The sequence below is a fragment of the Pantherophis guttatus genome, chromosome 2 (assembly GCF_059756535.1).
Source record: "Pantherophis guttatus breed Tessera chromosome 2, ASM5975653v1, whole genome shotgun sequence".
In the NCBI taxonomy this organism is placed as follows: Eukaryota; Metazoa; Chordata; class Lepidosauria; order Squamata; family Colubridae; genus Pantherophis; species Pantherophis guttatus.
Genome location: NC_142064.1, coordinates 91811613 through 91835763, shown reverse-complemented (window position 1 = coordinate 91835763; position 24151 = coordinate 91811613). Strand labels below are relative to the sequence as shown.

At 38.5% G+C, this 24151-nt stretch overlaps 1 protein-coding gene across 1 annotated transcript; it reads left to right on the top strand.

Annotated features, from left to right (window-relative positions):
- Positions 1-11047: 11047 nt before the first annotated feature.
- LOC117661629 (protein NipSnap homolog 3B-like) lies at positions 11048-22884 on the top strand. Its single transcript, XM_034410670.3, has 6 exons — positions 11048-11222; positions 18567-18789; positions 19692-19847; positions 20826-20975; positions 22076-22162; positions 22246-22884. Exons 1-6 carry the CDS (start codon positions 11145-11147, stop codon positions 22320-22322), a joined length of 771 nt encoding a protein of 256 aa, XP_034266561.2. The 5' UTR covers positions 11048-11144; the 3' UTR covers positions 22323-22884.
- The last annotated feature ends 1267 nt before the right edge of the window (positions 22885-24151 follow it).

Sequence of the window (24151 nt, the reverse complement as noted above, 5' to 3'; positions counted from 1 at the left end):
GAAGGGCGGCATATAAGTATGATAAAAATAAATAAATAAATAAATGGTTAGAGAGAGAGAGAGCATAATTGCACTAACGTGCCTATGTCCCTGTCATTGTATCCTTATTCTTTTATTCTTGTTCTCGTTTTTGTTTGACAAATTCTAATAAATAAATAAATAAATATGAGCCAGCAGTGTGTTGCATCTGCCAAAAAAGTCAATAAAGTCCTAGGCTGCATCATCAGAGGGATAGTATCAAGATCACGTGAAGTATTAGTATTATTTTACACTGCATTGGTAAGACCACACTGTGTCCACTTTTGATCACCACAGTTAAGATATTGAGACTCTAGAAAGAGCGCAAAGAAGAGCAACAAAGATGATTAGGGGAATTGGAAGCTAAAACATACAATGAACAGTTGCAGGAACTGGGCATGTCTAATATAATGAAGAGAAGAGCTAGGAGTGACATGATAGTAGTCTTCCAAATTTTGAGAGGCTGTTACAGAGAAGAGGGATTCAACCTTTTCACCAAAGCACCTGAGAGCAGGACAAGAAATAGTGGATAGAAGCTTATCAAAGAGAGAGATCCAATTAAGGTGAAATTTCCTGACAGTGAGAAGTACAGATAGTCCTCGACTTACAGCAGTTCATTTAGCGACCGTTTAAAGTTACAACAGCACTGAAAAAAGTGATTTATGAGTGCTTTTTTACACTTATGACTGTTGTAGCAACCCCTTCCAACTCTAATTCTGTAATCTGAAGATGAAGTTTTTCTATCATGATATTCTTCAAAAGAAGTAAACACGAAAGGTAGCTTTTGAAATAAATCAATTCTTTCTTTTAACAAGTCAGTGTTGGATTTATGTTTCAAATCAACATCTTTGTCTGTGCTGAATCCACACTCATAAATAACTCAATTCAAGACGGATGCCAATTTGGGAGAAACTCTTTCCTACAATAGGACTTATTCTTGAGGAGGTGTGGGTAAGGACGTAACTGGGCTATATATCTACAAACTAACTACACACACATAGAATGAATTGTAATAAACATCATAGAATCGATTTCTGAATAACCATGCTAAGGATCACACTGATGTCCATCCCAGATCATTTTAAGCTGCTAAACTGCTTTTCAATGAGAGAGATAATTCTGCAAATAAAAGTTTGTGCGTCATGTCGGATTGTTAGAACTTCCGCCAGCTGTCTGTAGTAAATCTGCTCCTAGGTTATTTTTTCCAGAGTTACATTCACAAGCTTCTCCCATGGTGCACCGCTTTTCATTTGCTGCCAGGAACATCAGATGGGGCTGCTTTTCAGAATACTGCTATAGCTAACAAGCTGCAATGAAAGATGACTTGGAATGAAACACTTAGGGAAAACATTTTTTATCATTTCTGCAGAAAAGGCACGGCTCACATTCATTCTGGTACATTAACCCATTGCTCCCAGAAACAGGGTTGAGCTACAAAATGCAAATCGGTCAAAGGAAATAGTAGATACAGATCGGCTGCAAACATTAAGTAAATATAAGAAACAGTGGTTAAGAAGAGACTTTGCTACTTAATCATCCTTAAATCCATCCCTAAAGGACTGTAGAGATTTTCAGTCATCCAGGTCATGGTTGTGCCAAAGGTGCTTTTTCAAGAGGCAACTGTACTTTCTGGTTCTTGGATGAGAAGCAAAACGTCTTCAAAGAAAAACCAGAAAGTCTAGTTGCCTCTTGAAAAAGCATCTTTAGGATACCCTAAAGGACTAGCTTTTTTGTGATCAGCCCAGGTATGCTAAGGACTTCTACCTCTGACTTCTCAAAATACTTTTAAAATACTTTCTTATGTAAAAGCACTGCCTAAAATTTATAAAATCAGCCTAAAATGAATCAAAACTGATACCATTCTAACAACTGGATACTTTACTTTTAGCAAGACATTTCCTTTTTTAAATTTAAAATTTATACATGTTATCCTTCCTTATCCTCAATCCAACATACAGATTATTTGTTTACTTATCAAATGTGTATGTCATCCAACCTCCAAGGATTCTGGGCAGTATTTTAATTGCAACATACACCCCATTAATAAAGAAAGTGGTGTATATAAACCAGTGTATTCTGGCATGCTTACTTCTGACAGACAGCAGCAGCTAAAAAGAGCAGAGCTGCCAGATCTAAATCAGCATTTTAATATTTTCCAGGGCTCTAGAGCATTTGTGTTCCAGGTAAATTGTATAAAATGCTCATGATGTCTAGCTCCAACCGCTCTGAATGCCAGACCAATATATTTTTTTAAAAGGGCAGCATTGAGTAGATATAACTGGTGTCATTTAAGGTATTATAGGAAGTTTGAAGCAAACTCTCTTATTGCTGTACAAGCGAAGAGCAGTATGTGATTTATTTTTTTTTACAGCTCCCTCCCTGTGCTAGACTGTGGATGCAAAACTCTTTTTAACTCCTGGCAGTACTGTCACATTAAAAATAGCAAATCCATTTAAGCATATGATCCAGTGTAGATATGGCAGAAACAATAGCTACCAGTACTCTAAGAAACACTCCAACCCCCCAGTGCCAGCAGCTTCAAAAGAAATAATAGTTTATTGTCTAAAATCACCTATTCAATTTTTCATGTATATTTGACATGCAGTTCTCAAGTCTTTTAGCACATTGTTTGATAGAATTCAAATTTATACACCAAGCCCCATGACATTCCAATATGCTTGAAGATTCCATTTTAAACAATTTAAGAGTTTCTTTCTTCTCTAGAACAAACTGTTCTTCAGAAATTCCAACCAGATATTCTGGTGAGTGTACAAGCAAGAGTTTTGCACCCAACTTGTCCATTTAGAAGGCATGCTGCCTCTGATCCTGGAAATAGCATTTAGCAATCAGAACATTGCAATCAGTAAACCTTTCTCATTTTTCAAGTTGGCTTTTTATAGAATGTCTTTTATAGTATTTTTTGCTGTTTTATAGTATGATCTTTTTTAGTATTTTAAAGTCTGGGTCACTTGACCAGTCTCCCATTGTATATTAATTTTAAGCCTGTACTATAATTCTCATTATAGTGCCTATTTTTGAAAACCATGATGCTGAAAGTTACAAGCAGGGAAACTGTTTTATATGTTCTTTCTTTTTTTCATAGTGACAAATGTGGGAGAGAACACTTGTGAACCCTCCCTCCCTGCCATTAAATTAAAAAAAAAATTGTCTGACCAGAGAATAAAAATTTATTAAAGATGTCTGCCACCCAACTCTCAGCAATTCTTGGCAGCTCACAAATCAGACAAAGAAATTACAATAAAATCGATAAAACGTAAAAAATAAAGATAAATGATGACAAGTGCAGTGAAGCAAAGGGTCTCATTTCCCCTCACAGAAGGCCTGGGCAACGAGTCAGGCCTTCCGAACTTTTTTAAACAAGAGCAGAGGGGGCCCCGTCCACATCCCTGGGGGAACCTGGAATATGCCAACCCTGCAGGATCAAATTGGCCAGGCAGATGTTATGGGAGACAGGCAGTCCCTCAAGTAACCAGGCTCTCTGTTGTGTAATAATTCAATTTGCCAGCTGCTCCCTGCACAGCTCACCAAGTCTTGTTATCTTGTTAAGATTTCCATCTTCGCTATTCAAAGAAGCAGCCTTAAAGCAAAGCTAAAGTTATACTCAGAAGCAACAAGTTACCGGTGAGATGAGAATCCTAAAACTAACAAGATAGAAGCAACATTTGATGAACTACAGAGAGGAGCTAGCACAAACATTTATTAAATTTATATGCCTAACAAAATACAATCCCGTATATCATCCAAACATAGGTTATTGGAAAGACTGCCAATCTCCCTTTGAATCTGTCAAGCTAATTTGACCTTTTAGGCTTGGTGCTCCGAGTTCCTTCTATCAGGACCCTGGAAGCACACCTTCTCTGGTGTAGCACCTGCTCTCTGGAAAAAGGTCCCCCCAAGATCTGGATGACACCCCCCTCCCAACCTGCTGGTGTTTCAAAGGGCTTTGAAAACCTGGCTCTTCTCCGGCCTTCAGAGAGAGTAACTGAATGTCCCTTTAGGTACTGTGGATTGTTTTTCTTCCTTCCGGTCTGATTTTCTCATCCTTGCTGTGTTTACTCATACTTTTGTCTCACTGTTTTTCTTCTTTTTAATTTTTAATTTATAAACCACCAGAGTCAGGCATCACATGAATTCAATAAGTTATTATTATTTATTTATAGACATGAATAACAACAGTAACAACAAAAAAGCTTACACGTCTTGATAGTTTTCTTCCTCCATATCCTTCTGGGTTCCTCTCGGCATGCATATGAAATCAAAAATCCTATACTTTAACTTGTGTAAACATCACATTGTTGATTCAGCTTTGTAAATCTTTCATCATGGTCCCAAACACAGCAGTACAGACAGTGATGGGCAGAGAAGCTAATTCTAATTTATTGTAAACCTACATTAACAGAATATAGTCTGAAAATACAAATCTCCTACCATCTCCTTTATAGCCAAAGAAACTAGGGAGGATTCTTTCTGAGTCTCTTGCCCTGCCCACTATTTAACTGTGGGCTATGCTCTATTTTAAGGGTCCCCAACCCCCAGGCCGTGGCCCAGTACTGGGCCGTGGCCTATTCAGAACCAGGCCCTGTGAGTCAGTGGTAGGCTTCAAAAATTTTACTACCAGTTCTGTGGGTGTGGCTTGGTGGGTGTGGCATTGCTTAGTGTGCATGGCTTGGTGGGTGTGGCAGGGGAAGGATACTGTAAAATCTCCATTCCCTCCCCAATCCAGGGGAAGGTTACTGCAAAATCCCCATTTCCTCCTGATCAGCTGGGACTTGGGAGGCAGAGAATAGATGGGGGTGGGGCCAGTCAGAATTTTTACTACCGGTTCTCCAGAACTGGTCAGAACCTGCTGAAACCCACCTCTGCTGTGAGCGGTAGGCTGGCACGCAAGTGTGCACGTGCAACTCAACATGCACGAGCAGCACCCCGGCCCACATGCATACACACAGCTCAACTTGCGCAAGTCGAATGTGCATGCCAGCCTGGCACTCGTACAAGTTGAGCTATAGCTCCTCTTTCCCCCACCAGGCAGCCAAACTGCAAAGATTAGGGACTGCTGCTGTACCTTACCTGGCCATTCTTTAGGCACCATCACTTCATCCTGTCTCCCAAGGTCTTTCCCACATACATGTAAAATGTCTGCTCTTCAGCTGTCCTGGTTGCCAATTTGCTTCAATGAGCAATTCATAATGGTTACCTGTAAAGCCCTACATGACAGAGGGCACATTTAGATGTAAGATCTCCTCTCTCCCTTGGTTAATGCCTCACCAATTCAAGCTAACAGGGTTGCCACAGTCCTGGTTCTTTCAATTAAATAATGTCATCTATCAGGACCCAAGAAGTGCACCTTTTCTGTTTCATTGCCTGCCCTCTGGAATGAGGTGCCCCCAAGATCCAGATGTCACCCACCCTAGTGGCATTCCAGGGTGCCATTAAAAAAAAAAAGCTGTTCTCCCAGGCATCCCTCCACTGGATGCTAGACGCCTCTGGGAGATTTTGGGTATCTGTTGGGTTGCCATCTTATTCTTCCTTGTCTTCCTTCTGTTCTAGCTTGCTTTTGCTGCTTGTTGTGTTTTATTGTATTAGTTTTATATTATCTGATATATTGTGAGCCACCTACAGTTTGGAGTTGGACAGCATCAAGTAAATAAATAAATAAAAGCTCACATAAAACAGCATTTAGGCAACTATGGTTGTTCTTGCAAAGGCTATAGGGATTTGAATTTGGTTAGTATTTGGATAGGAGACTACCAAGAAATCTAACAGATATAGGTTAGATTGAGAAGGTAAAAAAACAGCCTGGAAGATGGCAATGGCAAAGCATTTCTATATTGTTGCCCAGAAAATGGCATAACCTTCCTGTATAGTACACAGTACAGGTAGTCTTTGACTTACAACCATAAATGAGCCCAAAATGTCTGTTGTTAAGTGAGACATTTGTTTAGTGAGCGTTGCCCCATTTTAAGACCTTTCTTGCCTCAGTTGTTAAGTGAATCACTGCAATTGATAATTTAGCAGTCTGGTTGTTAAGCGAATCTGGCTTCCCCATTGACTTGATCATGTGATCACGTGACCTTGGGATACCACACCGGTCATAAATACGAACCAGTCACCCAGCATCCAAATTTTGATCATTTGACCATGGAAATGCTGCAAAGGTCACAACTGTGAAAAACAGTCCTAAATCACTTTTTTCAGTGCCATTGTAAGTTTGAATGGTCATTAAATGAACTGTTGTAAGTTGAGGACTACCTGTATAGCTGTGTTAATGACACTTAGCCATTTGAAAGTGAAAGGGAATTCTGGGAATTGAAGTCCACACATCTTAGAGTTACTAAGGTTCAGAAACACTTGTATATAGGAATAGAGCTTCACACAACGGAGTCTTTATCTTTTAGGAACAATTTAATGAAATTATAATAAAATAAGCAAATTCAAGTTTCCGCTCTCACCCTAATTTTTTAAAAATCACATATCCATTCCTACAGAAATTTCTGTCTCTTGTCTAAAGAGCAAAAGGGACCTGAGAGCAATTCCCTCAAGATTTTTAAAAAAATAATCAGTAACAAACTGACCATCAGCTGAAAATCCCAGGCATAAATTAAAATAGCATGGATATTTGTTTAAATTCAAGTTTTATATTCCAGACTGTCATTTCCTATATACATTCTTCACATATATGGGTCTCAATCTTGTAACGAAATGTATATAATGATTTATATTATTGAATGAGGATTGATGTGAATTTGTTTTATAGCTGTGGAAACTGGTACTTTTACTTTCAAATAGAATTACTTCTGGTCAAGCAAACTTACCTTTCTGGATTCCCTTTGTGATTCTAAACACTTGACCAATGAAATAAAAACATCACCATTGTACAGTTACCACCTACTGTGTAAACATAGCTGAAAGCATTTATTTGTAGATGGGCCAATTCTTCATCTTATTTTTTTCAAGTCAGGCATAAAAGGAACCAGTTTTATCTAACATTTTAATAAGGGAACTTCATACGGATCTTATAATTAGTTTTATTTGTAGAAGCCAATCTATACAATGTTAAATTCAATTACTCCTAAAAGATTTTTTTAAAACATTAATCATTTAATATCAATATTTAATATAACCTGAAATTTCAAAATCTGCATTGCTGTATACTAATTACTGCAAGAGAAATTTTGCACAGTAATAATACAAAATGAGGAACAACTATAAGTTACAATTACAGTCTACTTTTATACTGGCCTTTACACAATGGTGAAATCCAATTTTTTTTACTCCTGGTTCTGTGGGTGTGGTGGGCGTGGCAGGGGAAGGATACTGCAAAATCCCCATTCCCTCCCCACTCCTGAGGGAAGGATACTGCAAAATCCCCATTCCCTCCCCACTCCTGGGGGAAGGATATTGCAAAATCTCCATTCCCACCCCACTCTGGGGCCAGCTAGAGATGATATTTGCCAGTTCTCTGAATTACTCAAAATTTCCGCTGCTGGTTCTCCGAACTGCTCAAAATTTCTGCTACCGCTTCTCCAGAACCTGTCAGAACCTGCTGGATTTCACCGCTGCCTTTACAGCTATTATTTGTTCAATTTATTATATAGCCACCCATCTCATCTTATGGTAGGTGGCTTACAATAAAATAAATAAAATACATGCTAGAACATTATCCCCACAACCTTCACAATGAGGAAGCAACGTGGCCTTTTCTTAAATTCACCCCAATCCTACTGTTCTTTTATAAAGTTTTGAAGACCTGGCTGTTTCTCCAGATGTTTGGGCCAGGATCAGGGGTGGGTTCTATTTACCTTTACTACCGGTTCACAATGGGATCACGCATGCCAAGCTTCTGCGCATGCGCAGATCACCTATGACGACATCCGGGGTGGTGGGTGGAGCCTCCCGCCCGTTTTACTAGCAGTTCTTGCGAACTGGTCCGAACCAGGGGCAACCCACCACTGCCCAGGATGTTAGGCTAATCCAGTTATGGCTGAGTGTTTTTATGACTGGAAGTGTCACTTATCTGGGTGTTATGGGCTATTTATTAATTAAGTTTATTGGACGCCCATCTTATCACATGGCAACTCAATTATTGTTTTAATTCTTCTTTAATCTTTGTACCCGGAGTCACTGTTATGAGATTGCCAGCCATATAAATTATTTAATTAAATAAATAAAGTCATACAATATTACAGGATACTTTGTTTTCACTACCTCCACCCCTTTCTTACTATTTTTCCCCTTAAATTTAACAAAATGCCCCTAGACCATTCTAGCTTCACCTTATCTGCTCCATCCACAGAACCAAACTGTTATATTCCAATGGCTGATGCCCACTCTTTTTTTGACACAGGCTCTGGGAAGAAACCAGATATATTCTGCAATCAGACTGACACTTAGTTGATACTTCTAAAAACAGAAGTAGTGAGTTTATTTCTGGATTCTCTTTGCTGCACAGACCTAAAAATAGCCTCCTATGATTTTTCTAGTTACAATTTGAGAAGCATATTCACATTATACATTTTAAAAGCCAGCAGCAAAGATGCAATCATTGTGCTACATTTCTAAGCATTAGCAATCCCTCATTTCATTATTAAAAAAAAGTGATTAAAAATACAATGGATAGCTATAAATATAATTAAATAATACTAATTTAAAATAATGGCAAAAGTTACAATGACATATGGCAATCCATGCTTTATGACTGTGGTTCAAATGAAATATTACAGTGAAGATTATGCTAACAGGTTAATTAACCAATTTCATGGCATAAATGTATAATCCTTTATAAAATGTCCTAAATATATATAGAAAAAATAAAGAGGCAATAGCAGTAGAACCTAAGCAAAATAGTTAAAAGTGTGATCCATTTAAGGATTTAATATTAGGTATTTTGTCATATTTATACTATAAATGGATTTTCTCTTCCAAAATCCAGTGCCCAGATATCACTGGACTACAATTTCCATTATGCTTACTCAGCATGGTTATAGATAAGGGATTTTATAATGTAACTTCTGTGGAGACAGGATTGTCTTATCAGCCTTTTCCAGGCTAAAATAATCCCCAGTATGACAGCATTTAAAGAACTCCAGGACTTACCAATCAAAATAGTGAAATACAGGCAGAAGAATATAGTTATGCAGTTTTTAATATTCATTGCTGAGGGTGACCAGATTAATTAAAAGTTTTATTTTCAATATTGTTTCACTGTATCTATTAGATATGCTTTCCTCAAGAAAAAATACACAATGACTAGAGGAATAGAAAAGTAGTCCTATTATGTATTTTTGATTTTTTTTTTTAATAATTTCATTTCCCATTGGCTGAGCAACACGAACAGTTTGCCACTTTTGAAGAAATGGAACTGTTTAAGACTGAGTTTTCTTGAGCCTTAGTTCTTTCCTCACTGAATAAAAAATTTAAAGCTGCTTAGTGAGCTAGAGCTGAAGATAAATTTAAGCATCATTTTTCACACTTTCATGTGGCCTGTTACATGTCACCTTAGCATGTTGTATCAATCCAACCACTATTGGGCACTTTACACACTTCTAATGGGTGGATTAAATAAAAGCTTGATTGATGCAAGGTGAGAATCCAACTTCTTTTAAATTGTTAAATGAGCTAAAGAGTTTCATTTCTCGGCTGTTCACGCCAAAGAAAAACTTCTGTTGGGTACAATACCCTTCCGTCAAAGTAAACAGAAGATGGAAACAGGCTAACCTTTGGGACTGACTGACATAGTTATCATAATTGACAGTTATCTCAGTAACTCAATAATATATATCAGTTGAGACACTTTTATTCAAGTAATCATAGTAGAGTTATCTGTGACTACTTTAATCACAGTTTATCAATCGATCTACATTACTGAGTTCAGAGGAAACCTTAAACTCAGTGTCTCTCAATTTTGGCAACTCTAAGATATACGGACTTCAATTCCCAGAATTCCCCCAGCCAGCATGCTGACTTCTGGGTTCTGGGAATTGAAGTCCATATTCTTTGATGGGTTGCCAAAGTTGAGAAATAAATATTGCATTGACCCCATCAAAGAATGAGCACCGCACACTTGTCCGAAACTCACCTGTCCAAATCTGACTGTGAACCCAGCTGTGTCATCACCCGAAAAATTGGGCTACTAAAGAAATCTGCTGCTTTCAAGCAGCAGGAGCAGCTGAAAGTCTGTAGCAGTGGTGAAATCCATTTTTTTTTTTACTACCAGTTCTGTGGGCCTGGCTTGGTGGCTGTGGCAGGGGAAGGATACTGCAAAATCCTCATTCCCACCCCATTCCAGGGGAAGGATACTGCAAAATCCCCATTCCCTCCCCACTCCTGGGGAAGGATACTGCAAAATCTCCATTCCCACCCCACTCTGGGGCCAGCCAGAGGTGGCGTTTACTGGTTCTCCGAACTACTCAAAATTTCCGCTACTGGTTCTCCAGAACCTGTCAGAACCTGCTGGATTTCCCCCTTAGTCTGCAGAGATTCTCAGTCATCCAGGTCACGGTTGTCCCAAAAGTGATTTTTCAGGAGCCAACTGGAATTTCTTGGTGTGTTTTTTTTTTTGAAGACTTTTTGCTTCTCCTCCAAGAAGCTTCTTCAGCTCTCACAGAATAGTGGGGAATGGAAGGATTTATATTCCTTGAAGACAGCTGGTCATTTTGCATCCTTAATTTAGAGGGTCGTTGAAGCACTTGGAGGTTTATCTGTGTCCTCAGGGTCACCTGAATAGTAGCACCTTTGGGACAGCAGTAGATGAGTTCCCATATTTCTTAATAGCAGCGAGGAAAACAGAGGGGGGGAGGGAGAGAAACCTCTGAGTTTAAGAAAAGCTCATTCGTCTCAGTAGGCAAGCATTTAGCAGCGCGTGTTAAAAGAGATTTCGGATGTGTGAAAGGAAAGCGAAAGGGCGACTCAAAAGCGCAACGTCGAAGCACCTGTGGCTTCCCGCCGCTCGGAAGAGTCGCCTCGAGATACGCCCACCCGCCTGCTGGCTCTCCGCCCCAATGCCAAGGCTTGGGTTTTTTTGTCCCGTAAGGCTTCCGTAAGGGAAAGAGGAGTGGTGCCCTCTCGTCCTTCAACGTGGGCTGTGGGCGCTTACGGATTTCCTTACCATGTTGGGTCTCCACGTGGGCTCCGTCCTTGGCCGCTTCCTCAGACGAGCAACAGCGACAGACCCTTTCCGCTCCCAGGTAAATCCCCTGGGAAACCCACCTGCCCCGTTCTCCCCGGCTGCGGATCGTTAGGTGCTTGCTCCACGTTGTTACATGTTTCCATATGGGATCTGCTATTCCGGGCTGGGCTGGAGAGGGGGCTACTGGTGGGAGAGTAACCCCTCCTAACGTCCCCCCCCCCACACACACCCTTTGCGAAGATGCAATAAGATGCCCGCGCACAAAGCAATAATATGCAGTCTTTAAAATAGGCCGGGATTTGTTAGGATTTTAGTTAAGATCCTTTTAGAACAGGGGTCCCCAAACTTGGCAGCTTTAAGACTTGTGGACTTCAACTCCCAGAATTCTCCAGCCAGCTATTCTGGGAGTTGAAGTCCACAAGTCTTAAAGCTGCCAAGTTTGAAGACCTCTGTTTTAGAAGGAAGATAAACCAGGGGTGAAATCCAGCAGGTTCTAACAGGTTCTGGAGAACTGGTAGCGGAAATTCGTGGGTAGTTTGGAGAACCAGCAAATACCACCTCTGGCTGGCCCCAGAGTGAGGTGGGAATGGAGATTTTTGCAATATCCTTCCCCCAGGAGTGGGGAGGGAATGGAGATTTTGCAGTATCCTTCTCCTGGAGTGGGGTGGGAATGGAGATTTTTGCAATATCCTTCCCCCAGGAGTGGGGAGGGAATGGAGATTTTGCAGTATCCTTCTCCTGGAGTGGGGTGGGAATGGAGATTTTTGCAATATCCTTCCCCCAGGAGTGGGGAGGGAATGGAGATTTTGCAATATCCTTCCCCTGCCATGCCCACAGAACCGATAGGGAAAATTTTTGGATTTTACCCCTGAGATAAACCTACAACTCTCTTGTGTTTGCTTTCTCCGAGACGGGTAGGGTCCCTTTGCCTGCTTTTGGCTATTGGTCCAAACCCTGCCAGTCCGGCTTCATCTCAAAATGTGAAGCTTTTCGCTCCCCAAAAAAGATTGCCCAGCAAGCAGGTGGTAGCACCTTGTAGTCGGATGTCGAGTAACAGAAACGTTCAGCCTGGAAGAGGGCAATGGCAAACAGCTTCCCTAGTATATATTACAGTATTTGGTATATAAGTAGTTCTCGACTTATGACCACAATTGAGCCCAACATTTCTGTTGTTAAGTGAGACATTTGTTAGGGAACGTTGCCCCATATTACGACCTTTCTTGCCACGGTTGTTAAATGAATCCCTGCAGTTGATAAGTTAGTAACACAGTTGTTAAAGTGAATTGGGCTTCCCCATTGATTTTGCTTGTAAGAAGGTTGCAAAAGGGGATCACATGACCAGCAACAGTCATAAGTATGAGTCAGTTGCTAAGCATCTGGAGTGTCTGAATTTTGATCACGTGATCATGGACATCCTACAAAGGTTGTAAGCACACTTACAACCTTTGTAGGATGCCCATGATCACATGGGCATCCTACAAACGCTCATAAGTCCCTTTTTTCAGTGCTGTTGTAACTTTGAACAATCATTAAATGAACTGTGGTAAGTCGAGGACTACCTGTAATATGATTCCATATGATCATACCCTCTTGATTCCTTCCTGCCTTCCTGCCTTCCTCTGTTTAGTTACCTCCGTATCTGTCTGCTTCCTGGATTTCATTAGGAATCAGCCCTCTAGGAAGGAGATTTTAATTTTACAATGTGCTTCCTGTTCTGAAATTTAGATATCATTTCATTAGTCCCAAGTCCAAACTATTCAGTTCATCAGGATTATTTTCCAAATAGTCATTTTTTTAGAGCATCAATAAATGTACTATGAATGTATCACAGTTCAAATAATGTTTTTTAAAAGAACTGGAAGTTTGGCACTATGGAAAAAGCCAAATCACATTTCTGCATCATTGCCAAGAAAACAAATGGGCATATCATGGAATTATCAGAAATCAAGCTCAATTTGACAGAAATTGTGGTGAAAAAACTGCTTGCTGATTGAAAGATAATTGGGAAACGAACTCTTAAGAACATATAAGTAGAAACTGAAAGTGTATAAAGAGAATTGTAGCAGTTTGGATGCATTTTTCTGAAAGGTTCTCTGTATAGAGCTGTATAACAAATCAAAGAGACAGGGTCTGATAAGAGAGAAAAACAAAATATGTAAACTCTGGAAGAAGTACATTATCAATAAATTACCAGTATAAATCTGATACCATTTTCACTTCTTCACTGGATGGCCCATTGTTACTGAATCAGTTTTTCTCCAGAGAGTGGCATATAATGCCATTTCTCCCCATTCTATCAAAAAGCATCACGTGATGACTTTTCTCTCTGCCACATATGGGCAAGTTTTAGTAGTATATTTCTAACATAATTTTCTTCTCTTCAAATGATTTTACCAATCCTAAACAATTTCAGATAAAATATCATTAAGTCGTTAGTAGCATTAAAGGTTTGGTACAATCATGGCACAGAAACTTTGCATAGCAAATGCATTTTTCTGTAACATGTCAGTATGTTTTATGCTATGCTATGTTGAAAAAACAAATTCCTCTTATATGGGATGTCCAGCTGCAGCACTGTTAACTTTTGCTGCATGAAACCTTAATGCCAATGTCTAAATTTTCCTTAGGATTATGAGTATTTGTTTACTTTGTAATTTACTATTAATCTCTAGTGATTTCTCCTTACACATAACATTTTTACTGACTGAACATTTTTATTGACATGGCGGAAGTTAAATCTGAGCTGTGCAACTGTTTAATGTTTTTTTAAAAGAAAGCTCGATCAAAATACAGGTAGTCCTCAATTTACAACCACAATTAAGCCCAAATTTTTTGTTGTTAAGTGAGACATTTATTAAGTGAATTTTGCCCCATTTTACGACCTTTCTTGCCTCAGTTGTTAAGTGAATTACAGCAGTTGATAAATTAATAACCTGGCTTCCCATGCTGGAAATGTCATAACTGTGAAAAATGGTCATAAGTCACTTTTTTCAGTGCCGTTGTAACTTTGAATGGCACTAAGCGAACTGTTGCAAGTAGAGGACTGCCTGTAAAACAAATCTCTGCAAGATTAGCGGTACTTGAGTTTGAGTTTCATGATACGAAAGAGATGCGAGGAAAAATGGAACAATTTTTGATTGAACTGAGATTGTGTATCAGTGTATTAATTTCTAGGCATCTTTGAAGAAATGCTACCTAGGAAAAATGCAGCGCTTCTGTCTTGGACTTGAAATGTACGGCTTGGAAAACATGTTATGAACTAACGCCAGAGATGAGCAGTGGTGCATGAAGCTATGAAACAAATTATGATATTTTACCATGGACTGCTGAAATGCACATCTTTTGCTGTGCTTCTAGTTATTGATTTGCATACTAATTTCTGAACTGTGTTAGAAATCTTGCACTTCCTTGGAAGATATCAGTGCTTTTTCTGTTGAAAAATTAGTAAAGGAGGAAAACATTCCTGAAACACAGTGCTACAAATTTCAATATTCTCGGCCCTGTACAGCCAGAATATTGTTATTTATTATTTATTCAGGCTTCTATGCCACTCCAATCCAAAGAATATTGGATGTATGCATATTTTATAAAATAAAATAAAGGAATTGTGGATTCTCATGTAAATTGATGTAGAAAGAACTATTTATAGGGTATGTGAAAAGTGTTGATTTCTTTAGCTGTCGATAATTGTCTAACTTCACAAAATGTTAAACTGTAATACAGTTTGAGTTGGGTTTATCATGTTGCATATACCATGTTGCATGTTGCTATTACAGTCTGTAATCCATATGGTAGTTTATGGATACTATAATGTATATAATGACATCATGGAACATCATGACAAGGAGATAGTACTGTGAATCACTTTAACCCTTTCCACATATAAGGCTGTTGTTGTTAGTTGCGAAGTCATGTCCGACCCATCGTGACCCCATGGACAACATTCCTCCAGGCCTTCCTGTCCTCTACCATCCTCTGGAGTCCATTTAAGCTCACGCCTACTGCTTCAGTGACTCCATCCAGCCACCTCGTTCTCTGTCGTCCCTTTCTTCTTTTGCCCTCAATCTTTCCCAGCATTAGGCTCTTCTCCAGTGAGTCCTTCCTTCTCATTAAGTGGCCAAAGTATTTGAGTTTCATCTTCAGGATCTGGCCTTCTAAAGAGCAGTCAGGATTGATCTCCTCTAGGACTGACCGATTTGATCACCTTGCAGTCCAAGGGACTCGCAGGAGTCTTCCCCAGCACCATTGTTCAAAGGCCTCAGTTCTTTGGCACTCAGCCTTTCTTATGGTCCAACTTTCACAGCCATACATTGCAACTGGGAAAATCATAGCCTTGACTATACGCACTTTTGTTGGCAGGGTGATGTCTCTGCTTTTTAGTAAGCTATCTAGATTTTCCATAGCTTTCCTCCCCAGGAGCAAGCGTCTTTTAATTTTTTGGCTGCAGTATCCATCTGCGGTGATCTTGGAGCCCAGAAAAATAAAACCTGTCACTACCTCCATTTCTTCCCCATCTATTTGCCAGGAATTGAGAGGACTGGATGCCATGATCTTAGTTTTCTTAATATAAGGTATCTGAATAATAGTTTTCTTAAAATAAGATATCTGAATAATTTTCAGCCAGCCACTCAGTTACTTACAGTAATTAGCTGAGACAAAAGTTTTACTTAGCAAGCTTTGTGTTGTAAGGCAGTCCTAAGCTTCAGGGTAAAGTGACTGTGGTCTAGACAACAGATTTCTTAAGAAAATGTTAGCCGTAGTTGCTAGCGAAACATCAGGAAATCTGTTGTCTAGACCACAGTCGGCTCAACACTGAAGCTCAATGTTGGCCAGCTCCTGTATATTTTTGTTGTAAATTTCTTCCCATGCATGCTCCGAAAAAAGTTAATTAGCAAGCTTTGCAGATTGCAGCATGGTTTTATAGATCACTCTTGAGCAGTGAGGCCATCAGCTTGATGACTGGGAAATTCTGGGAATTAAAGTCTATACATCTTAAAGTTGCCAAGATTGAGAAATAACGGCTCTTGAGCCTTTAATATGTACTCCCATGTGTAACAATCCAGAGAAAAAGGACAGCATGGTTTCTCTCATTTGATTCCTGCTTCCAGATGGGGGAACAATAGCTGCACACTAGAAAAAATGTTTCCCATAAAAATAATTAACAGATAGTCAGTTCTCAAGTTATTTACAAGATATGTCATAAAACCATTCCAATAAGTTATTTAGTAGGATCCCTTTCTTTAAAAAATATCTCTGGCCACGGTCAACTGATTTGGAACCAAATCACTGATAAAATGTGCTGCCAAGGCTTCACCAGGTGCTATTATTTATACTCATTGTCATTTCTGGTATAGAAAGGTAGCAAAAAGCCTCCAAACACTTTGAATCTCACCATAGACCTACAATCCTAAAAAAGTATTGTGCAACTCCAGGACCCCAACTGGATTCATCTGCTGCCATTTCTAGGGTTTCTGCAACTTGAAGAGATGTGGATTGGCATATGTTTTTGTTTGGAATACTCTTAATACTCTTAATGTCCTTTTCAGCATTTCACCTTGGTTTTAGTCTATGGTTTCTGAACCCTAATTAGTTCCTGACTTGCTAGTGAGATGGCAACACAATGTGTGAACCCAGGCAATTGGTTTATTCAATAGACCAGGGGTGTTAAACTGGCGGCCCGCAGGCCAGATGTATCACACGCAGGCCACATCCACAATACGTCATGATGTCATGTGATACAATCAAGTTTGACACCCGTGCAATAAACCATGCATGAGCTAATCATGCGAAGCAATTCAGTATATTTTCATGGGTACCCCTTTCTCACTATGATTGTTTTGATCCAGAATCTGACTCATAAAAAGATTTGCTTTTGCTAAAAGTAAAAATTACTCCCTTTCATAGGTACATCTTAATCATTTCAATATATTTTTTTCTAGATAAATGTTTACAATTATAACTTACATTAATGTCACTTTATCGTGATATTTCTGAAAGCATAACTGTTACTTCCATGTAGGACTTGGCAAATAGAAACCCTCTCATATTGTTTCTGATTCTGAGTTCATTGATGTGTGCCTGCCATTTTCTGTATGTATTTTAGGGCTTGAAAAAATTATTTGGAAAGAATGCTTCAGATGTTGGATAGCAGCATCACCTCTCTACCCTTTGTCAAAGTGGCCCAATTTTTTTCAAGTCTTCCTGTGAGTTTGAACAAAAAAAAAGAAGAATGTGAGCGCTTTAAGAATTGCTTTGAAGATTCTTAATATGTTTTTAAAAGCTGCTTTGGAGATTTCAAGCTTTAAAAAAATCCTTAAAGCATCAGCATCTCCCCCCCCCCTCAGATTTAGGCATAAATTTGAGAAAAATCAGGTTGCTGTAATGAAAGTTGTGTTTGAACAGTCTGAAGCAGTCTCTACTTTTGGGAGTGCATCCTTTGTGAATATGACACTTATATAAGAAAATCTGGAACTAACAATGCCTTCTCTGGGAACAATTGAAGGGGCTATTGTAACTCACAGTGGTAGACCAAACTTAGACACCACCACTTCTCCTGTATCTTTTTATGAGCTCTTGTGTACTACTGAAAATGTTCTGATATAATGCCATCTGCACTTCAGGTTCATGAAGCAGTTGCTTAACCAGATATTTAATTACAGAAATCCCCCTTGTGAACTTCCAGAGCATTTTTCCATGCATAATACCTCCTCCTTTATAATGGATTTTGGGAATCTAGGAAGATACAGATCTTTAACTGGATTATCTCTTTCTCAGTTTTTTCTTCCTTCCTCTTTCCCTATCTTGGATTTTTCCACAAGTCTTAAAGATGAATAGCATTATAAGTGAAACTTATTTTACATTGAAACTTCTATTTGCTCCCAATGAATTACAAGTAGTCTTCAACTTACAACAGTTCAAAGTTACACTGGAAAAAGTGGCTTATGACTGTTTTTCACACTTCAAGCGTTGCAGCATCCCCACAGTAATGTGTTCAAAATTCAGATGCTTGTAACTGAGTCGTATTTATGATGGTTGAAGTATCCCAGGGTCATGTGATCACATTTTGTGACCATCTGACAAGCAAAGTCAATGGGGAAGCCAGATTCACTTAACTATATTACTAACTTAAGAACTGCAGTGATTCATTTAACAACTGTGGCAATAAAGGTCGTAAAATGAGGCAAAACTCACAACAAATGTCTCAGCAACATAAATTTGGAGCTCAATTGTGGTTGTAAGTCAAGGACTATCTGTATTATTAAAATGCAAAACTTAAACATGAATGAAGCTTTAGCATTTTATTTACTAAAATTCCCAGATAGTATCAAATCATATATTCCCTGATTACAAACCTAGAAATTATCATTTCCACCGATTTTTTTTTATGCTTTTGTCTTTAAAGCCACATGTGTTTCAAGCTTGTTCATCTTTTGCTACGGGACCCAGACAGGAAGTTGGCACTGTCTATGAACTTCGTACTTACGATGTTAAGCCAGCAAAGACAAAGGAGTTTCTTGAATTGGTCAATAAATCTATTAAGATTCGTATGGTTCACTCACAGATGATTGGATTCTGGACAGCTGAATTTGGGGCAATGAATAAAGCATTTCATATTTGGAAATACGGTATGAATTGCATGGTGGTGTTTCAAAGAGGTTGAATATGCCTTTTTAAAGTTATTTCTATGACGTTTGTTAGGTTATATGGATACCATCCGGGATTACAAATAACAACATACAAAAGAGTTGTAGGACCTTTGGGGCTATTAAAACCAGTTTAGAAGCACTATTCTGTTAATTCAGCAATAGAAAAAGACCAGAGTATTCATCCATCTGCTTGCCAATGCACATCAAATTGCCTGCCAGTGAGAAAAATTGGTAATGGACATTTCCATTGCTGCCTGGAAAATTCTAAGGCATCAAGGCCAGGGGTGAAATTCAGCTGGTTCTATCCGGCTCAGGCAAACGGGTAGCGGTGGCTGCGGGAGGCTCCGCCCACCCATGCGAACATCGTGACATCACTTTTTTGTGACATTTTAAATATAAGCATGCGCAGAAGGCTTTGTGCATGTGCACAACGGCGTGCGTGAGCGGAGCACGAGTGGAGCGCGCACATTGGCGAACCGGTAGGGAAGGTAAGTGAATTTCACCCCTGATCAAGGCTCACAATCTATAACTGCTAAAGGAGGCCCCAGTCTTTCTCTTTCATCAGCTGAAGTCCCTCCAGTCCCTGAAGATATTTGCTGAAACCATGTGGAGCTTAATTCACAATTTTCATAAGTATTGGGGATTATGCAACAGTGCATGGCCCAGCAAAACAGCATGTGAGCTTCTTGAAGAGAAAATAGGATGGAGCAAACTGTATGTACAGTATATTCCAAGGCTGCATTTGAAAAAGTTTTGTTCTCTAATAGTAATATTAAAACTTTTTAATAAGTATTAATTTTCTTTATCTATAGTTTTGTATACTTATCATGGAAGCAAATATGACACGCTCTAAGAAGTTCAATCTCTTTTTCCTTTCACAGATAACTTTGCACACAGAGCAGCTGTAAGGAAAGCTGTAATCAATGATAAAGAATGGCAAGAAAAACTAGCTGCAATTCTTCCACTTCTGGATAAGCAGCATATGGAAATTGCTTACATGGTCCCCTGGTGTGAGTTGGGAACCCCACCAAAAGAAGGTCAGTTCTCTTGCTCCTCAACCTGAGTTGCACTGATTTCATAGTCAGTGAAAGGAATTCCACAGAAACTCAGAAATTGTTTGAGGAGATGGTCCAGGGAAGATAGTAATATTGCTGGGTTTGGAATCGCACACATTTACTAAAATTATGGAGCACGCCTGATTAGTAGTATTCATTAGTTTCTTATGGAGGGAGGAGCCAAGATTAGCAGCTTCTGAAATAAATGTGCAGAAGTTTATTTCAGAACCTGCTTTACCATTTGCAACAGGCCTTACCACTTCTGGTTTAACTCGATACCCCCAAAATAGCTCCCACAGGCAAAAAAAGAACCCAAACCATCCCTAGTTATGTTATTGAAACCCATAAATCTTACTGAGGTAATAAGCTTTAGCTCCTTTTCTTTTTCACAAGCCGTTTTTCCCCCTTGCCTCTAACCATCCTGTAAAGATATACATATGCCAAAAAACCTTAAGCTATTGTTGGAAACCAAATTGGGGATTGTCATATCTGCACTACTTTCCACAGCTGTGGACTGAAACCAAAACAATACTTCAAAATATTCATTCTTTTAATCTCATTTTAAAGGGTATCATATTTTCCAAGTCCTTATTTATATTTGTGTATATGTGTGTGAGAGAGAAATTGCCATGTCTATTGCTGTCTCTTAAAATGATTTCATGCATTGGTAAAATGGGGTTTTTTAAGTGGTCAAAGTATATTTAAAACTCTTCTGTTTGAGGCAGGCATGGGATCTGTGGAGTGATGGGCATACCTACACAAATATAATTCTGAATTATAAACTGAAAGTAAATTTAAACCCAAGCATGCATAGATTTAAAGCAAAAAGTAAAATGAAATTTAATTTAGATAAGTAGTGAAGATATAGAAATAAGGTACTATAAGAAATGAGTTGCTTGTTTTTGTCTCACTGCCTGAATAATAACCTGAAAATTATTATTTTTATTATTTTTCTCCTAGGAGTTTATGAGTTGGTGACTTATCGGCTGAAACCAGGTGGACCAGCTTTATGGGGAAATTCATTCAAAGCAGCTATTGATGCACATGTTAGTAAAGGCTATGCAAAACTGATTGGCTTTTTCCACACAGAATATGGATTTCTTAATACAGGTACAGGCTCATGGTTTTTCATATTTCAAATACAAAATCATGCTCCAATATATATATATTTACATTCCTATGATTTATAACTTCACACATGCTCAGATATCTGTTCACTATAGCCTAGGAACAAAAAAAAAGGTATCAGATAGGTCCAGATTTCATCATATTTAAAAGAAAAACCTTTTGGAACATTATTTTTGTTTTGCCCTTTAAACAAGTTCTGTTCATAGCAAATGGCAATGCATCAGTTATATCATTGTACTACTGAAATCAGGATCCACACTTCTAGCATCCTAAGAATATTGTCTAAATATTTGGAGAAAAATCTAGTAGTACAGCTGCCTTACAGTGAGCCAGACTGTTGATTCATCTATTTCCTGTCTACGCTAATTTTTTTTTTTTTAATTTGATTTATATGCCGCCCTTCTCCGGAGACTCGGGGTATCTTACAGTGCGTTAAGCAATAGCCTTCATACTTTTGTATATTTTATACAAAGTCAGCTTATTGCCCCCACAAACTGGGTCCTCAATTTACCTACCTTAGAAAGGATGGAAGGCTGAGTCAACTTTGAGCCTGGCAAGATTCGAACTTACTTTAATTGCAGACAGCTGGTGTTAAATTACAGTGCTTTTAGTCTGCAGAGCTATTCAGGCTCTAATTGGCAATAGCTTTCTGGTTTTGGAAAAAGTTTACCCACTTTTTGGGGGGAAAGGCCTAGACTATACCTGAAATTTTAGAACACAGAACATGGGATAGTTATTTAACCCTGGAACAGGGGTGGCCATCTTTGCAACTTTACGATTAGTGAACTTCAGTTCCCAGAATTCCCATCAGCCATGCTGACAGGGGAATTCTGGGAGTTGGAAGTCTTAAAGTTGCCAAGGTTGGACATCCCTGTTCTAGAACACCATCATGCCTCTATATCGTATCTGATATACTTAAGTTTTCCGTAGCTCTGTGACTAGCTTGGTCTTTTATAGAATTCTACAGAGGTCTCAGGGGCAGAAAACTGTTTGTGGACAATGGAACTTGAATGTCATAATTATCTGATAGATGTGTATGCACACCTTGTGCTAGTACTGTGTTCTTGCTTTTACTTTCACAGTTCATGTGCTTTGGTGGTTTGAGAATCCAGATATCAGGGCAGCTGGGAGGCATATAGCCCATGAAGATGCCAGAGTGGTAGCAGCTGGTAAGATATTACTGTGTATCTTGGAATGTCTATCAATGCTTTTTTATAAGTTTGAAAGAGTGTATTTTAATTCTTATTTTCAGTTCGGGGAAATATTCAGTTCTTGGAAACCCAGAAAAACATGCTCCTGATTCCTGCATCGTTTTCACCTTTGAAATAGTTTTATTCCAGTTGAATGACATCACATAAAAAAAATATTTTCTGCAATCCTCATCTGTATCCATAAAGGCAGATTGAGGGTAGTTTTGAATAATATCATTATTTGTGGAAAGTCATGTTATCTTCTCAAATACTGTACTTTTCTAATCAACTGCATAAAAACAGATTCAAATTATATGAGTAAATAAGGACTTAGTACAGAATATCTGTACTGAAATGTTTAGACCCGAGAATAAAAAAATGGGGGATATGTCTAAAATAATAATTTCATTCTGGTGTTACACACATATTTAAATATTTTAACTTATAAATAAAATGAAAAGCTAATTATAAAATATAATAACCTAAAAAATGTAAAGTTGATGTCATAATGTTTAGTCAGGAAAGTCTTATGATTAATGTATAGATTGCAGTGAGATCAAAAGAATGAAGTTGCACTTATTACAGCTGAAATGTATTTATTTATTCTTGAATATTTGGTGATGGATTTGAACTTTTTATGGTATTCATCATTGCATTATGATTGAGATTGTTAAATGCGAAATTAAATAGATTTTCTGGATTGTGTGTATGCAATTCTATCATTTCCTATCCTGCCCCTTGGCAATTCCACTCATTCTGTTTATGTTAAGTATCTCTGCAGGCTTCTTAAATGGCAGATTATAGATTCCATATTCTATGCTTTGAAATTCTAAAGGGTATGATGTTCTTCAATCTAAAAAAATCATGAACACATTGCAGAATTTTGAAATATTACACATTTTCACAATTACATAAAATATTTTACATTCAATTTTTTAAAATACATCCCAGAACTAATTCTAATTCTTATATATTTGGTTGAAAATTGGACTTGGCTTGATTCTTCCAGTCATCTTTACTACCGTGTGTACTTTTGTGAGAATAAACATGCATGGCACTTTTATCTAAATTGATATGTCAGTCTGGATTACACACCTGCTTTACATATTAGAAATAACACTCCATAAACTTGAGAAAGGGCTACAACTGAAGCCGCTTTATTTTCATTCACCTTCCTCTTAATGTTTTAATTCAATCAGTCTTTGATTCTGCTGCTCCATAAATTTGAAAACATAAAGCGAAGGCATGTGAGAATCATGACTTTTAATTCTGCATGTGATGTGCTCCTGGTTCTGTTCAGATGAGTTGGACAATTCCAATTCCTCCAAATTTGAAGTCCACCACATCTGAAGGACATCCAGTACGAGAAGGCTGCCAGACCTAAATAAAGCATGTCACTCTTTGAAGCCATTTGTTTCATTTTTCCTTAGCCTGAATGTGTAAACACAGGGTGATTTGCTACCTGCTGCTGTGTAGGTGAGCCGAAATAAAGATAACTCCTTAAATGTGGATTCACCTTTTCATAATTTTATCTTTATACTGTAAGGTCTCAGTCATACAGTCATACAATCAACCAGTGTCTGGTTTGGTTCTGCAACCCAACAAGACAGACACAGACTTCAGAGGACAATTAGAACTGCAGAAAAAACAATTGCTACCAACCTGCCTTCCATTGAGGACCTGTATACTGCACGAGTCAAAAAGAGGGCTGTGAAAATATTTACAGACCCCTCACAACCTGGACATAAACTGTTTCAACTCTTACCGTCAAAATGACACTATAGAGCATTGCACACCAAAACAACTAGACACAAGAACAGTTTTTCCCCCCAAACGCCATCACTCTGCTAAACAAATAATTCCCTCAACACTGTCAAACTATTTACTAAATCTGCACTACTATTAATCTTCTCATCGTTCCCATCACCCATCTCCTTCCACTTATGACTGTATGACTGTAACTTTGTT